Source organism: Pelodiscus sinensis, chromosome 11, assembly GCF_052426305.1.
Source record: "Pelodiscus sinensis isolate ZL-2025 chromosome 11, ASM5242630v1, whole genome shotgun sequence".
Taxonomy (NCBI): Eukaryota; Metazoa; Chordata; order Testudines; family Trionychidae; genus Pelodiscus; species Pelodiscus sinensis.
Genome location: NC_143062.1, coordinates 44,752,079 through 44,770,806, shown reverse-complemented (window position 1 = coordinate 44,770,806; position 18,728 = coordinate 44,752,079). Strand labels below are relative to the sequence as shown.

General features: G+C 42.2%; 1 protein-coding gene across 1 annotated transcript in view; it reads right to left on the bottom strand.

Annotated features, from left to right (window-relative positions):
- The window catches only part of SUCLG2 (succinate-CoA ligase GDP-forming subunit beta), a 239,542-nt gene extending 221,523 nt beyond the window's left edge, over nucleotides 1-18,019 (bottom strand). Inside the window, exon 1 of the mRNA XM_075938556.2 lies at nucleotides 17,863-18,019. Within this exon, the coding sequence (XP_075794671.1) occupies nucleotides 17,863-17,946 (84 nt within the window). The 5' untranslated portion in view covers nucleotides 17,947-18,019. The remainder of the gene's footprint in view (nucleotides 1-17,862) is intronic.
- Between the last annotated feature and the right edge of the window lie 709 nt (nucleotides 18,020-18,728).

Genomic DNA, 18,728 nt, shown 5'->3' with positions numbered 1-18,728 from the left:
CCATTTTTGCTGTAAAGCTCGATGGGACGACCATCAGCGCTGATTAATAAAGGTCTGGTAAATCCTCCTTCGGGCATCCGTGTCATTCTGTTATACCGGTTTGAGTCCGGTACGGTTACACACACACCACATATTTTCATTTTTTTTGTACAATATTTTTAAAATTCTGCATATTTTGTCAAAAACTTACCATCACTTAATCACACCAGTTTCAATTATTTTGGTAGTTTTGGTAATTCATTTCAAAATACCTGTCAACAAGTAGGTGCGTAACAATAAAGACCAAAAAAGATCTTGGTAATTTTTTTTAAACAAATACATACCTTACTTTGCAAGTTAATACAGAACACTGAGCGATTCATTTAAACAGTACAGCAAGGTATCCTCAGAAGAAGCACAAATGTGTGGGGAGCCTGGGGTAATGGAGGAACTCAGGAAGAGAGGAGCGAGCAGCCTAGGAGTGAACCTAGGGGTTGGTAGATGTTGGTGGGATCATATGACACAGGCTTTTGGGGAGGAGGAGAAAGGGGGATTGTTAGGGAGCCAACCCTGGCTAACCCCAAAGCCTCTCCCATCCAGACACATCTGCCTCTACCGTCATGTGGCCTCTCCTGTCCCTCATTGGCTCCTGAACCCACATTCCTGTCTTTCCCTCACTAACCCTTCTGAAACCCATCTGTCTCACACACACAATCAGCCCTGCACGTCCCACTCTGTCCCAGCCTGGATCCAGAAGCAGTGTAGGTGATGAACACAGCAGCTGATAGCTGTTCTTGCACCACTGTGGCCTTTGGTGGTGAAAGGCTGAACAGCAGCACTTCTTGGGTATCTGCACAATGGTGCAGAATTCCTGCAGGAGTAAAATACCTGCAAGACCACTTCACTTTGAATGTTTCCTTGAAATGGGCGTTAACTACTTTTGCTCAACAATCTATTTATTCAGCTTGTATTTAGCTGGGATGCGCTGAGAAATTGTCTACGCTTCCAGGGGTGCAGTTATCCTGCTATAGCTCTTAATGAAGATGCTACCTGATAGGAAAACTTCTCCCATGCTCCACCTCCCCAAGAGATAGTAGCTACATCAGTGGGAGAAACCCTCCCTTCAACATAGCCCTGTCTACACCAGGGATTAGATCGGATGGATTTTCCACACCTCTGAGTAATGTAGTTATGCCAACGTAAATTCCTAGTATAAATCAAGCTTGGGTAAGTTTCCCAGAAGTGAAGAGAAGCTCTGTGTAAGATCAAAAGTTGATTTAGTAAATAAATTACCTAACTCCCTAAGGCAGTGGTCTCCAACCAGTAGATCGGGATCTACTGAAAGACCTTGCAGCCTTTGATAGGTGATAGACAGATTTGGCTGGGAGATTTGTGCTGGCACTTCATCTGCCCCTCAGAACTGCCATATTGCTCCTGCCCTCTGCTTTGGAGGTGCCCCACACTCCTGTAAGCCTCCTGCTTGCTGTGCAGGGGACGGAAAGAAGAGGAAGGGGGGGTGCAGATGACAGGGTGCCCCTCCCTCCACTTTGTACCCCATCTCCACAGAACAGATGGGGGCAGGAATGAAGGGTCTGCTGGCTGCTTTGGGGAGTGGTGCAGGGCCAGTGTAGGGGTAAACCTGCCTTAGCCACCTGAACCACCACCCAGAAGCCACTGGTGGTGCCCAGCTGGAGCCAGCATTCTGAACCCTGGCCCCAGTCCCGAAACCCTCCTGCACCCCAAACCCCTGCCCCCAGCCTGATAAAAGTGAGTGAGAATGAAAGAGGGAGGATGGCATGAGCTGGGGCTGGTCCTCGGAGAAGGGTCTAGAAGGAGGTGGGGCAAGGGTGTTTGGGTTTGAAGTGGATCCTGGATTATACTTACACTAAAAAAGTGATTGCATGCTTAAAAAGGTTGGGGACCACTGTCCTAAGGATATAAGTGAGTTCATCCCAGCACCATCTCCTGGGTGCTGCCTTCCCCTCCGCCCCGCCCCCGCCTCAGCTGCTGTTTCTATCAGAGTGGCTTGTCCAGGACTGCTGTACCTCTGCATTTTAAATGTAGTAAGAGCTGCCCACTCCAGGAGCCACCTGCGCTATGGCTCTGCATTTTAAATGTAGGAAGAACTCGGCAACTTTTACTACACTTAAAATGCAGAGCCGCAGCGGTCATGGACCGGCACAAACCAGGATTGCTCAGTTCTGGCTCGGGGAGCTACCCCGACTGCGGCTCTCAGAGAAGCTAACTGTATCAATTACACAATTAGCCAAATAACCACTCCTTAACATCCTTAAGCCTATCTTGTTTTGCTTAGTGTTACGTAATCAGATTCAATCCAAAAACATTTGCAAAATAAATTATTTTACAATAGTTTTTAAACAAAGTTCAGGATTTACAAAACTTCAGCATAATATCAGTATCCACATACTTATAACTCAAAGGCGCTTGCAGTGCCTTCATACTTCTGGAACCAATTTTCATTGCTTTTAAATAAGCTTATTTTTTGATAAAATGTAAGTGTAATAAAAATTCACAGATTCAATTCCTTTTTGTCAATGCACTAGCTATCAATAGCACTGTTTTCCATTAGTAATTAATTTTAGTCAAATTATGGCCATTTTGCTTATTTAAACTTCAAAGCTTTAGGAAAGCCAGCTTTCCTGGACCTAAAAATAAGGACTTTGAAGTATCTGTTGAAAACAGACTGCAATATACAACTCTATAATCAGTTGCAGAAAATACTATAATACGTTCCCTGCCTTTACAAAGCAATGATTTGTTGGTGATATGCATTAGTAACCCAAAAAGTGAAATGAAATATCTTTTTCCACATAAATTAGAAATGTTCCTTTTATTTTAAATATCTTGAGGGGAAATTTAATATTTTTGCTCTCATCTTATGAAATGTTTAACTTCATAATTTTTTCTACAATGTAAAAATTATACTTTTATATGCAAAATATAACATTGAAGAAATGCTTTGCATATTTAATGCAGCTGGCAGAAAAAGGAAATCTAAGGCTCTTTTACCACCTACAAAAAGTTAAAACATTTATGATGTTCAGACTATGCCTTCTTGAATTTTCAGTATACTTACTTCCTCCTAATTTAAACTTTCTGAATTGTGAAGAAACCCAGCCATGACCACTGAGTAGGGCAGAAGTGCTTCTGAATTCCTAGCCCAAGTAACCCATTTTATTAATGAAGCTTGTCAATAATACTGTACATTACACAGAATATATTTTCCAAAGTCTGTTAAGTAGTCATTGACACTTTATATAAAAACGGAGATAAACATTCAATTTAGAAACACTCTTGCCAATATTTTCCTGTATGCTCTTGTGCTTACTGGGGAATTAACCATAAAACGGGATCACTGTTCTAAGAAATGTTCTGCCCCTGTTTTGTACTACTTGAAATCACATACTAATATCGCTATAGCATCTAATCACATCATTGCAGAGGATTATTATTTTCATTTTGAGCTGCTTGCAGCACATTTTCAAACAATAAAGATGCAAATATCCCTACTGATAGAGATAGAAAAAATAGAGAAAATATCTAATACATAATCAGAACTGTCTAAGGTACACTTGACATGCAAGACTAACCCCAGGTGGGCTTACATAGCTTCATTTTCTGCAGTATCAGAGTAGATAGTTTACATAGACTAGACTGAAATGAGGTCAAGTCACCATGGTACCCCCATGCAGAAATACAACCTTCTGATTTCCTGGGTCAGGCAGTTGGAGAGAAACAGCTATCTGGCAAGCCCTTATATAAGTGCCAGACAAATACTGCTGTGGCAGAAATAGGGGACCGAATGTTACAAACTTTGTTCCCCCGCACTGCAGGTCACTTTTTACTACTTTTTCCAGTGATGGAAATTGCTACCATCATCAAATCAAGAATGACCAAAGGGCTATCTAGCCCAGTACCCTGTTGTCCAACAGTGGTCAATGCTAGATGCTTCAAAGGGAATGAGCAGAAGAGACAATCACTGAGTGATCAATCCCCTATCACCCATTCCCAGCTTCTGGCAAACAATGTTATCTCTTCATCATCAGAAACTCTGACCTTATAGTGGATTTTTACATTTTCAACATCACTGATCAAACACTTCAGGGAAAAAAAAAGCCTATTTTAAGTCATCTTTAAAACAACGCAATCTTGCTTCCTGGAAATGCAGGCACATTCACTGCATATACTCAGCCATTTGAAATGATTGAGACATTTAGACCTAGGGAAGTTCACTGTATAATAAAAGGTAATCAGTGAGCAGAGGGAGTAAGGGATAGCAATCCTTCATCAGAAGTGTGTTCTTCCAGTGCCTAAAAACTTACCAACCTGTCAGCTGATAATCAGGCACTAAATGACAGGTCACCTGCAATGCCAAGTCATACCAGCTTCGCATAAGAGACAGGACAGAATGAACAGAGACACGAGAACATTTTGCTGTTGCTTGATGAGCCAATCAGCATCTGGCCAGAACTTCAAACTGGTTTCATATTGGACATTTGAAAAACAGGAGTAAGGGAAGAGAGTGGAAAGCAGCTTGTGTTCTTGTATCTGAAGACTGGACTTGAAGTCAGGAACTCCTGAATACTCAACCCGGCATTGGCCCCAACTACATCTGTCACACTGAGCAAGCCACTTAACTTCTGTCTCAAATTGCCCATTGCGATAGGAGTGATCCATAAATGAACTATCTACACATATATGTAAATGATTTACCAGAATCCAAACACTTATATGGCACTCAAGAATATGAATCACTATTCCTGGGTTTTGTGAGACCCATACAGTTTCTTGCTGTGCACTGCAAATGGCTCTGTCTCCATTGTTCTGTTTGGAGCTATTACATGTACCTAAAAATAATAGCAAGTGAATTGTTAATGTGAACTGAACATTTTGTTCACAATTCCACTGTCACTCTTGTGGTACTTTTTACTTTCACGCCAATATTGTTGTAGCAGGAGCTTTTTTTCTGTTGTTGCTGTTGAGCAGTAACTGCCTTCCAGGCTGCCATTGTGTTAACAGATATCAAATTAAATTGTTCTTTACTCTCTGGACCCATTAGAGTAAAAATCTAAAGAATAATGAAGTGTTCCATTAGTAATTTGTACCCAGTGTTTAATGTCTTGCTTCATTTTTTAGCCAAAAATCTCTGACAAATCAGGGAGAGCTAATAAATTCACTCAGATCTCTCCCTTCCCTCTAGCTCCCCGCCAGAATTCATCTGTCTCTCCAACATCTCACAGAAAATTTATATATACAAGAATAAGGTATCATAGGTAAAGGGAATACAGGAAGAATGGTTCTTTTTTTTCAGTGACACAAATTGAGACTATTGCTCATTATCTATATTAGTTTCCCTGTTTTTATAATACATTCCCATTTTTAATCTTGACCAGTTCTTATACCCCATTAGCTTCCTTACTGTTCCTAATGTATTCTCAAAACATGATATATGAATGGTTGTTTATAAAAATGCTCTGATACTCTCGATGTATGTATTCATTTTCAGACAAATGAAACTCTTCCATGTACATTTTAATCACAAAAACCTAATTCAGTTTTGGACAGGGACATATAATTTGAGGTCCACTGAATCCTGCAGATCAGCATTCTATCTACTACACCACCTTTCAAATGAATCTCAGTTTTATTAACTTAAAATGCAAAGACACTTTATAAAAAGGCACATTTGTGCACTGCAGAATGAAAGCACACAGGAGAGTTGCAACATTTACAATGCAGCTTGTACAACCTCATTTAGCTGATAAGGATTTGTACATAATCTTTGGTCACATACTAGTAGACAACAACAATCTATACCTTTATACTAAGAAAAGATGAAAATGAAAACCTGAACCATTAATTATGCAGGATACAGACAGTAGTGGCAAATGTTTAAATAACTGTTTTCCAGTGCCAATCAATAATCAGTACTACTCAAATTAAGTTAAACCTGAAGAAACAGTGTCTCATGCAATATACACAAATGAATATATGACTTTCACAGCTACAACTTAATAGAACTAGGCATAATTTTGAATGCCCTCTTAATATCGGAGCTTTATATAAGAAACTGTCCCAGAATCACAAAAAACACCATATGATCTATGAACCCCAAGATATTAAAAAGGGAATTTTACATAAATTAAAAGGGTTGCTTTAAGACATGGTCCACTATGCACACATCAAAAGGGAGGTTGTTTCTAGATACAATATTATGATTTCTACAGATAGCAAGTTATATCTGGTCAGGTCACCAAACCAACACAGGCAAAAAGAAACAACAGCTAATGCAGTAAACTGAATATGGAACACTGTTGCTGTTTAAAAAAAATCTATGGGCAAGCACAGTGAGAGAGGAAATCAACCAACTAGCAAACAGATTGTTCACCTGTGGATAAAGGTGATATTCACAAGTCTATATTTATTGAACATCTTTTGTTCTCTGAATCAGCATACAATGGGATTAACAATGTAAAATAAATCTGTCCTTAGAAATAAATGTTTATGTATATAAAGATGTTACTGTTACCATCAATAACTTTCCTGATTTCTCCCCTTACATAATCAACAATATTTGGCTTCTATATGAGACTGACAGCAGCAAGATCCATCAGAAATTAGACCCAAAAAAAAGGCATCAGGTAATCACGTACATCGTCATGTCAAGGAAAGATTTCTGCCTACACTACATGTTCAGCGTTTTATCCAATCTATCTTTTTGTTTAATGGATCAAGCAATCGGGGTATCTACCAACACTTCCCATGGAACAGCCTAGTAAACTCCACTGTTAGAAAATACTTCCCAATATTCTGTCTGAAGTTTCTTCCATTTAATTTCATTCCATAACTCCAACTCTCTAATCTATCAATCTAATTTTTAATTCATAGACACATAGAACGCTAGAACTGAAAGGGACTTTAAGAGGCCATCAAATCTAGTCCCCTGCCCTCACAGCAGGACAAAGCACCATCTAGATCAGGGGCCGGTAACCTTTTCAAGCTAAAGAGCCAAACTACATCAACAGAATAACTATTAATGGATCAGTGGATAATTACCAATTTCATGCTTATATCACCAAGCCCCACATTTTGTTAAAGAACTGAGTGTAAAAAAGATGACAGTACAGATAAACTGGTTCAGCAGATGGCTAGAAGCTTGCTTCTTCAGCAGAGCATATTAAAGAAGTGGATTTGCTGGAGCAGTTCCTTAGGGTATATGCTCAAAGCTGGGAAGTATATGCTTGAAGCTACAAAAAGAGAGATTGGGTTGCCTGCGGGAACAATACACTCAGGCAACGGAAGGCGTGGTCAGACACTCAGCAGGAGCTTGGTTAAGTAACCACAAACTGTACTAAATAATGAGCTGGCTTAAACAAAACGACAGCCCTAAAAAGCAAAGGAATGGACAATTCACAATGACAGCCAACCCTCTAAAAAAAGGAAAGGAGATGATATAAAGAAAATATGCAGGGAACAGCTACTCCAGCCTGACACAGGGTGGGAGAGAAATGAGTATATAAGAAGACTGTGGTTATGAAGAAAATGGTTTTTATAACACTCCTAAGTATTCTTCATGACATGTATTTTGCAAGTCGTTTGGTAACAGAATAAAATGGAGGTTAAACAAGATTTTCTGTTGACCCAATGTTTTGCAAGGATAATATTACCAAACATGTTATGCCAGAAGAGAGGAATAAACAAGGTTATAGGAGGAAAGTGATACCTATATAAGAATGCTTTCAAGTTCTTACAAATTGTTCTTACAAATGAATACAGATTCTCCCTAAACTGTCTCTATCCACAGCTGTAAAACATATATTAGAAAGTAGATTAGTACTAATCATTATTATAGATCATAGAATCACAGAATACTAGAACTGGAAGAATACTAAACCTTGAGAGGCCTTCAAGTCCAGTCCCCTGCACCCACAGCAGGGCCAAGCACATCTAGATCAGTGGTTCCTAACCTTTTTTATCCTGCAGACCAGCAAACCCATTCACAAGCTTCGGGCAGACCGGTAACATTTTATTTGCATATTTGATAATGAATATGCAAATAAAATGTTACAGGTCAGCCAAAAGCCCTGGTCCCGAGCAGACGCGAACAGCTGGCTTCAGGTCTGGCAGGCCCCAGTAGTGGGCGGCTGCTGCAGATGAAGCTGTCTGTTCGCAGCGCCTCTGGGTCCGGGTACACCCCAGACCCCCTCCAGTGCCAGCCCTAACTGCTACAGCCCACCACCCTGTACTACCCCCCAGCACCAGCCACACCCCACAGTCCCTTGCACCCAGTTCCTCCCAATGCCAGCCTCCTGCCCCTTAGAGCCCACCACCACCAGATCCCCAATGCCAGCCTCCTGTTTCCAGAGCCCCACTGCACCCAACCCACCCGACCCTCCCCCAGTGCCAGCCCCCAATATTAGTCCAGTCCCCAGAGCCCCCCAGTGCCTTCCCTGCACCCCTCACCTAGCCCTGCACTGCCTTCCAGCCACCAGCTGAGCACCGCTGCCTGGGTCATGGCTCCTCTAAGGCTGCTGTGCCGGATTCCACACAGCCCTCCTGTCGTGCAGCAAATCGCTCTTCCGCATTCAAGAAAAGATTTCGCCCCTGCCTGGAACTGGATGGCTGAGAGGCGGGGTAGGGCACGCCTCTCCCAACAGCTGGGGCAGAAGAGACAGCACTGGGCGATATACCCCAGTCCCGGCCCCCATAGCCGCTGCAGCCTGGCAGCCAGCAGTTCCCAGCCCAGCGGTTGGGAACCACTGATCTAAATCATCCATGACAGATATTTGGCTAACCTCCACTTAAATAGCTCCAGTGATGGAGATTACACACTCGGCAGTTTACTCCAGTGTTTAACTACCCTGAAAGGAAGTTTTACTTAAAATCCAACGTAAACCTCCCATGTTGCAATTTAAGCCCATTGCTGCTTCTCCTATCATCAGAGGTTAAGGAGAATAATTTTCTTCCTCCTCCATATAACATCCTTGTAGGTACTTCAAAGCTGTTATGTCCACTCTCAGTCTTCTCTTTTCCAAACAAAAGAGAAGAAAAATCCAGTTCTTTCCGTCTTCCCTCAGTGTCATGTTTTCTAGACCTTTAATCATTTTGTTGTTCTTCTCTGGACCTTCCCCAGTTTCATCACATCTTTCCTGAAATGTGGTGCCTAGAACTGGACACAATACTATAGTTGAGGCCTAATCAGCACAGTAGAGCAGAATGACGACTTCTCATATCTTGATTTCAAATTTGTGTACATGCTTCCCAGAATCATATTTGGGGTTGTTTTTTTTTGCAACAGTGTCACAGGCTGTGTCTAGATTACTTCCCTCTTTCAACAGAGGGATGTAAATTAAGACACCTCGAAATCGCAAATGAAGCCAGGATTTGAATTTCCTGTGCTTCATTTGCATATTCACATCATGGCGCTCTTTCAAATAAGTGCTACTTCTAAAGTAAAACCATGGTCTAGACGCGGTTCTTTCGAAAACAGAAGCCTTTTTCGAAAGATCCTGTAAAAGTCTTCTATTTTTGAAAGAACCGCGTCTAGACCGCTGTTTTACTTTCGAAGTAGTGCTTTTTCGAAAGAACGCCGTGACACAAATATGCAAATGAAACGCAGGAAATTCAAATCCCGGTTTCGTTTGCAATTTCTAAGTGTCTAATTTACATCCCTCTGTCGAAAGAGGGATATAATCTAGATGTACCCACAATGTTGACTCATATTTAGCCTGTGATACACTATGACCCCGGATTGCTTTCTGCAGTACTCCTTCCTAGACACTCACCTTCTATTTTATAGGTGTGCAAAGGATTGTTCCTTCCTAAGTGGAGCACTTTTTATTTGTCCTTACTGAATTTCATTCTTCTTACCTCAGACCATTTCTCCAGTTTGTCCAGATCATTTTGAATTATAACCCCATCTTCCAAAACACTTGCAACCCCTCCCAGTTTGGTATCATCCATAAACTTTGAAGTGTGCTCTCTATGCCATTATCTAAACTATTGATGAAAATCTTGAACAGAATATCCCAAAACAGAATATCCCAAAACTGTGGAGCCCCTTATTATGCCCTCTTAGCATGAGTATTTGTATACTAGACTTTACATACTGCTAATCCATCCTATACCATGAAAGGTGACGTTTGTTTAGGTGAACTGATTGGAAATTAAGGCAGGGGAGAGGAATGACCTTATCTTCAGTCAGTAGGAGTACCCAGAAGTCCCCTTCAGTCACCTCTACAGCGGCTTGTCCACTTGGCTTTGTGTCATTCACAAACACTCTGCTAGGTATCTAAAAACAGCCTGAAAAAGTGCACAGTAAAACAGAAGAGAAAGTAGATGCAGGGCAAAGGTTTCTTTGCCTTTAAATAAAGCTGCAAACGCCAGCACCAACACAGAATCCCGCTGTCTTAAAAGCAAAAGGGTCCATCTGCATGGAATTACTTGCAAGATTAGGGCCTAAGGTTAGATTTCCCAATGTACATTACCCGACCAAGGCAAAAATATCCAGTAACAACCACTGCTTCCCCATGCCATAACAAATTTATCACAATATCCATAGAACTGACATGTATTTGTAAATTAGCACAGGAGGGATGGGCCAAACATTTGTTCCCCATTTTGTTTTTTTTTTCCCAAGGAAATCCATGAAAATCAGCAGACTTTTCATGCACTGCGTGCTTGCAGGGTTCAAAACCCTCTGCACATGAGAGAGATGGAGCTCAAGGGCAAATCTGTCATCCACAAGAATCTAATTGAAGTACAGTCTGAATCTCCAAGAAAGGATTAAAGAATTTACATGAAGTCAAGAGGAAAAGTGTGAGAATTCTGTTAGGGACTATAATTTATTTTCAGTACGTCTGTTTGTGGTATGGCCGAGCATGAATTGTATTTGAATCACTATTTGCTTCAAATATTAGTATTCTGTTTGGAAATTTTTTCCATTTTCAGAAATGATGGAAGATTTTATATAGTGGTTACCTTAAAAACAGCTAAGTTTTTGGCAAGTTTTTACAGATGACTCCTGTCATTAAACCATGATTTGACACTTTCAGCGAGGTATGAAAAAGGGAGTCCGTCCTGAAAATCTGACAAGATAATACCACGGAAGGGGATTCTCCATGTAAGATAGGCCTGAGAATAAGTATTCACAATGCTCTTCTAGGCATAAATGCCATATAACATACCCTTGTGCTAGAATGCTGAAGAACTGTCTTAAGCACTTTGTACTAATCCAGTCTTAATTATCCTTGTTTATATTCATTGCTTAAATTTAGTTTCCTATTTCTGAAGACTATTCTGAAAACACTCGATAACCCATAGGACCTAACTCCCACTCCAGAAAAGAGGAGACTTCAATCTTGTAGACTGCCAGTGGAGTGAGTCCCATCGAATTCTGTTACAGAATGGTCTCTGGGGTGTTTTTTCAGAGCTCTTTATAAATATTGCTCCACAAGGAGTGGGCCTGCATTCTCTTGTATAGGGACACAGAGGACAACTGATATCCATGTCTTCTTTTTCCCAAAGGACTTGATAAGATAGCAGCTCTGTAAGCAGGAACCACTGCATAATTTATTAAGAATGTAAGAGAAAGAAAAGTTAGAAATCAGGCTGCAAAATTTACTGTAACACCCGTAAAAAATAAACCACCAACAGAAAGTTAAATTGTAAAACATGTTTTGTAGTTTCCTTTTATTGGGAAAATTATGCAATATCATTTCTAAAACCAGGCACTATTACAAAAGGCATGCCCTAGTACTATATACTCCTCCTTTAAAATAAAGTTTTATGGAGGAATGTGTTTGTTCCTGAAGATATTAAAGACAGTAGCACCCATATTCAGTTAAATGATTTCTCAATTTCAATACAGTAATGACCGCTGCACTCAGTTTTGGCAACAACGAAAAGATCCATGATTGTTGTATAGCACACAACACCCATCCTACACAGTCCTTGCTTCTATATGTGAAATGTACAAATTAAGCCCCCAATCCAGCAAATACTTTAGAATATACATAACTTTACTACCTATGTAGTAAAGTCAGTGGGTTTTAGTAGTTAAAGGTTATACATAAATGACTGAAAAATTGAGTCTGACATATATTTTTTCACAAAGCAGAAGTTAAATGGGGGAGTGGGTGGGCGGAGAATCATGGAAGAAATGCACTAAACATTTATAATCACTGTTCTTTATTTCTACTACAGTAACACGCAGCAGCCCTGATCAATATTGAAGCCACATTGTGCAAGACACTGAACATACGCATCTGAAGACCGTGCCCTTGACTCAGTGTTTGCAATCTAAATTACTCACTCTTATTATAAGTGTATATTTCTTGAGCAAACATCTCAGTATTAGCCTTCATGGAAAAAACCATCAAATCCCATTTTATCATGGTAATATTTTATAGGAATTCAATCAACACATGATGCAAATGAAAGAGAACCCCTGCCAGTGTGTTCTCCACAACGGTTCTTTTACTCTGAAATGTACTTCCCCCTGTGGTCTGCCTGGATCTATTATTAAGGACATACCACAAAGTCCATCTTTTCTTACAGGCATTAGGAAAGTTGGGGGCTCACACTGAAAGAGTTAGATATTAGGAGATCATTTAGTCAGGGTTTGGTATTATATGATATTATGGGGTAAAGAAATTGGATCTTTATGGAAATCTTAATCTGAAATTAGTTAACTTCAAAATTGATTAATTCAAATATTGCATTAATATTGTTTTACAGTCTAAGGAAGTTTGTTCTTAAATTTGGGAATTGACTGGAGTTCTGGGTAGGTATTAACAATCAAAAATAAATATAAATCAATTTAATGTACTGACATAATGACCTTGTTTAATAACCTACCTGCCAAAATCATGTTAGTGAAAATTGAATTTAGTGCATAGAGACCACTTCACAAAAGCCATTAATTTTGAATGCAACTGCACCAAATAAACATATTTAATTCAGTAAAAGGTTATAGTAAGGAGAACAAAGAAAATTCAGACTAAATAAAGTCATAAGGTCATACAAACCATTGAAACTCCAATTCCTATCTGTTTTATGCCAGTTTTGCACCATTGGCTTTATGTTGTTTTTATCAGGTGTAACTTCACTAAAGCAAGCTCCCATTTAGGGATGTTAAATTTAGATTAATCCACTAATCAAATAGTCGATGCAATTTGCATCAACTATTCAATCAGTCAGTAAGGGCACCTCCGCCTTTGAAATATAGCAAGAGCCCCGTTGGCTCTTGCTACATATCAAAGGCGGAAGCGCCACTGACCTCCTTCTCCCCCCTCCAGTCCCCTGCTTTGCTTTCAAAATGTGGGGCTCTTGTACATTTCAAAAGCAGGGATCATGGGGTTAGCAGGGACTGCTTGAGTCCCCCACTAGCCCCATGTTCCCTGCGGTGCTCCTGCTTTTTAAACATACATTTCAAAGGCGGAATTGCTTCTAGTTCCCTACTTTGCCCATGCCCCTGCCCTCCCACAGAGATGGTGCTGGTGGGAGGCAGCAAGGGGGGAGAAGCAATTAGTTGAGTCACTAGTCGATGATCCGATAAGCATATGCTTATTGGATAGCGACTAGTCACTTACATCCCTATTCCCATTCAAGCCCAGATGCTATATCCTATGTGTTAATATGAGTAAAACAACACAATATTAGGGATGTTAAAGTGCAATTAGTTGATTAAGGGGTGGGGTGGGGGGCGCTCTCAACCTCCAGTGTGGCTCTGCAGTTTAAACGTAATCAAAGCCCTGCAGCTCTTGCTATATTTAAAAGGCAGAACCACAGCAGTCCGGGGACCCAGCACAAGCAGAGACTGCTTCAGTCTCCACTCGCACCAGCTTCTACAGGAAGCCTCTGCTTTTAAATGTACTGAGAACGCAACAGCTCTTACTACATTTAAAAGGCAGAGCTGCAGCGTGCTGCATCTTTGCCTCCCTTGCCCGCCTCCCTCCCCAGCATGGCTCCTGCTTCCTCTCCCTTGCTGCCTCTGATATAGAGGCAGCGGGAGTGGGGGGGAATGGGAGTAGTGGACTCGACTACCCAATTAGCCTAGGCTTACCGGGTAGTCAACTATTCTACTATTATTTTTACATCCCTACACAGTATACCATGTCTTTGTTACCAAGCCCAGGATAACAGTGTCAAATCTATAAATGAATTCCAGTTCTGCATAGTCTCTCTGTAATTGGTTAGTGAAATTCCTTTGTAGAAGAATGGCTACTTTTAAATCCATCCTAGAGAGTGACCAAGAAGGTTAAAATGTTCTCCCAAAGCTCTGTGTGTTACCATTTTTTAGGTCTAAATTTGTGTCTATTTATCCTTTTCTTAGAGACTGTCAGGTTTGGCCAATATACATGGCACAGGGGCATTGCTGGCACTGATGGCATAGATCACAAATACATTAACTGGTTGGCACATTAGAAAGCCAATTTCTCCCATCTTTAGCATCTGCATTTCCACATCAAAATCTATGTATAGGACACATCCAGCCCACTTAATTAGCCTCATTAACACAGGTCCTACTATTGACAGGTACTTCTTCTGCTATTATATGAATCTCTTGGTTTCCACTCCAATTCATCTGATGAAGTGGGTTTTACCCACAAAAGCTCATGATTCTGTATATTTCGGTTCATTTCTAAGATGCCACAGGACTACTCATTATTTTTAAAGTTACAGACTAACACAGCTACCCCTCTGAGGTTGTTTTTGTCAGTAAGTGATATTCAAGATCAACACCAGACTTTATCTAAAATAAAACTCACATAATACTGTACTATCAGGAATGACACCTGTAGAGCAGAACATGACTAGACATATGCTTTGTTAGCTCTTGAGGACACTGCTGCTGGGAAAATACTTATGCTCCAAAGCATGGGCCAAAGTAAATACTAGTGCAGCTGCTGACATGATACAAAGGAAAAATAAAGTGGTTGCTGCCAATGATACTGCATCTACAATGCACGTCTAATTTTATCCCCATGATTACTACACTATGAGCCTGACGCTGCAGTCCTGGCAAATACCAAACTCTCATTAACTTATATGGAAAGTTACCTAATTTACAGAATTATCAATTTACAGGGGCTTATCAATTGTTTCACAAAGCCATTAATAATAAAAAAATAGGAAAAGGAGGTCAATTATTGACTCTCAGATAAACTAACTCGCTCTTGACATCCCAGATCTAATCATTGACTTAATTATTCAAGTGTAAGTCCCACAAAAGCTTGCAGGATTTGTACTCCCATAACAAAAGACACTGGGCTTCCTGTTTTATTCTACCACTGAAGGCATGATAACATTACTAGATATAGAATATCTTTCCTATTATAGTGTTTTATGCTGAGTTTTTCTACTGTTAAAAACAGTTAACAATAGAATTAATTAAAACTTAACTTCTTTGGATTCTGCCCCACTGTCAAATAGTAATTGGCAAGATATTAAGCTGCATTATACACTTTACATTTGCATTCAGAAAACTAGGAGTGAGGACCTACAAGGGAAGACCTGCAGATGAAATAATTAAGCAAAACTAAAAGACTACTCGAGAAACCACCAGGAAATAGTTATCAGCAATGTTCCCTCAAATATTTTCCATCCATGTGAAGATTTTTCCATCCAAGTGCGGAATAATTTATACGTGCACTGAATAGTTATGTAAAATCCCATTTAATTAGTTAACCAGTTAAATGTTAAGTTTAACCAGTTAACTGATTAAATGGGGGCACCCAGCAGCCCATGCACTGTAGGCATGGGGTGTTCCAGCCCAGGTGCTCCCAGCTCGCACTGGACTACCATCCTGGGGTAACGGTTAACTGTTGCCTGGTAAACATCACCCTTAACCGTTACATGGTAAGCATCACCTGTAACAGGTAAATGGATACCCTTTCACATCTCTGGCACTGAGGCATGTGTGACTGTGGACCACCAATAGAAACAAAATCTAGCTGTGGACACCGCTAATCAGCAGGGTGGCATTTGAATCCCTGCTGACAGGCCACACAAGCACAAAGCACAGGGAATACTGTTATCAGAAGGTAGTTTTTAATCTGATTTACACCATAATATTTACACTATCACACTGGTTAATTTTGGTCTCCTAAAGCAGCTCCAAAAAAATTCATAACAACATTGCTCAGATGTACTTTTGGAATTAAACAGGCTCTGAAAAAAAGGAATTCTCTTTAGTTTACCAGATTTCTACAGAAATTAGCTAAATGACAAATCTGAACTAGTAGGTATGTACTAAATCTACAGTTCACATTTTGAGAAAGGTCATATAAGCTTTGCACATAGAATAGAAGTGAAACTGAGTAGAGGTCAAACACAGACACTATAAAACTAAAACAAAAGAAAGGGCTATGCAGCACTTTAAAGACTAACAAGATGGTTTATTAGGTGATGAGCTTTTGTGGGCCAGACCCACTTCCTCAGATCAAATTCTGGAAGAGAATTGGCATGACCATATTATAATGTGTTCACTTTTTTCATTGTATTCCTTTGGTATACATGGTCATGCCAATTCTATTTCAGAATTTGATCTGAGGAAGTGGGTCTGGCCCACGAAAGCTCATCACCTAATAAACCATTTTGTTAGTTAGTCTTTAAAGTGCTACATAGTCCTTTCTTTTGTTTCAGCAAGATCAGACTAACAGGGCTACATCTCTATTACTATTTTACTAAAACTAGACAGACTGCTTTCCATTTGCTGATTTTTGCTATTTCAACAGTATGATTATGCTGGTTTATTGCAACAGTGTGGGCATTTCCTACAGAGTCCAAAGGGGCTTTTCCACCAATGTATGTAATCCTCCTTTCTGAGGTGGTAGCTAGGTCAACAAAAGAATTCTTGTTGACCTTGCCATGTCTACATGGGGCGAGGAGGAGAGGTCAGCTTAATTACAACACTCAGAAGTGGGAATTTTCCCAACCCTAACCACCCTTGTTAATTTTGACCTAACTTTAAGCCTTAAGATACGATTCTGCAACTTGTTACGCACATGGGCATAAAGGTTTATAAATGGGCAAAAAGATTCAGGATCAGAAATCTAAGTTAGATTGTTTTCTTTCGGGAAATACAATGCCAGGGAAGTATTTAAACTGTTAATGCATTCCTAAACAAATGAAACTCCGGAGTAAACCACGTTTCATAAACAAAACAGGAAGACATTTCCTCGCTAACTGGAGGTCCCCAGTTTTATATATTTTGGACACATTTGGCACGTAGCTCACTTGCTGGAAGAGCATAACCCTAACCATCCCATAGCCTTAGAACAGGGGTCACCAACCAGTACATCGGGATCTACCGGTCGATCTTGGAGCATCTGACAGGTGAACCTGACTGGTTGGGCTGGGAGGCTACCAAGCTCTGGCAGGTCAGCTGCCCACCTCCCCCTGCCCAGAGCCGCCCTTGGGAGCTTCCTGTACAGAGTGGGGAGACAGAGGCAGGGGGGCACTGATGTCTCTCTGACCCCCATCTTCACAGTGAGGGCGGGGCCTCGGCAAAGGGGCGGGGGAGGGGTATTTGGGTTGGAGGTGGAGCCTGGACTGACCAATCCAAACACAGATCTGGTGCTTAAGGAGGTGGGAGCGCTGCCTGGGCAACCCCCCGGCCCAGGGCTGGGCTGGCAGGAGCCCCCGGGGGCTGCTACAAGCTGTGGCGTTGCCTGGGCCCACGGGGGGGGCGGGTTTTACTGTGGGGGGGGGCTGTCCATAGCCGAGGGCTCGGGGGTCTCACGGGGGGGGGGGTGAGGGAGGAGCTGCAGGACGGGCGGGCCCGAGGGGGGGCGGGGTCCCGCTCACGGGTCAGCCCCAGAGGAGGGGGGCGCGTTGCGCGGCCGCCTGCGCACTCACCGGGAAGCGGCCCCTCAGCCGGGCGGAGCGGCGGGCCAGCTCCCGCAGCGCGCTGCCCGCCTGGGCTGCCATGGGAGACGCCATCTTCGCCGGGCCACGTGGGCGGCCGCGAGCCGGGGGAGGAGCCGCCGCCGGGGGAGTTGTGCAGGCGGGGGGTGTCATGGGAAAGGGCGGGATTGGGGAGGGGGTTATCTAGAGGGCGGAGTTTGGGGGGTATCTCTGTGGGGGAGGGGTTATCTAGAGGGCGGAGTTTGGGGGGGGGTTATCTAGAGGGCGGAGTCTTGGGGGTATCTCTGTGGGGGAGGGGTTATCTAGAGGGCGGAGTTTGGGGGGGTATCAGGGCTGTGGGGGAGGGGTTATCTAGAGGGCGGAGCTTGGGGGGGGGGAGGGGGAGGGGTGGGGAGGGGGAGGGCAGAGTTTGGGGTATCTCTGTGGGGGAGGGGTTATCTAGAGGGCAGAGTTTGGGGGGTGTCACTGTGGGGGAGGGGTTATCTAGAGGGCGGAGTTTGGGGGTATCTCTGTGGGGGAGGGGTTATCTAGAGGGCAGAGTTTGGGGGGTGTCACTGTGAGGGAGCGGTTATCTAGAGGGCGGAGTCTTGGGGGTATCTCTGTGGGGGAGGGGTTATCTAGAGGGCGGAGCTTGGGGGTGTCACTGTGGGGGAGGGGTTATCTAGAGGGCGGAGTTTGGGGGGTATCTCTGTGTGTGGGGGAGGGGTTATCTAGAGGGCGGAGTTTGGGGGGTGTCACTGTAAGGGAGGGGTTATCTAGAGGGCGGAGTTTGGGGGTATCTCTGTGGGGGAGGGGTTATCTAGAGGGCAGAGTTTGGGGGGTGTCACTGAGGGAGAGGTTATCTAGAGGGCGGAGTC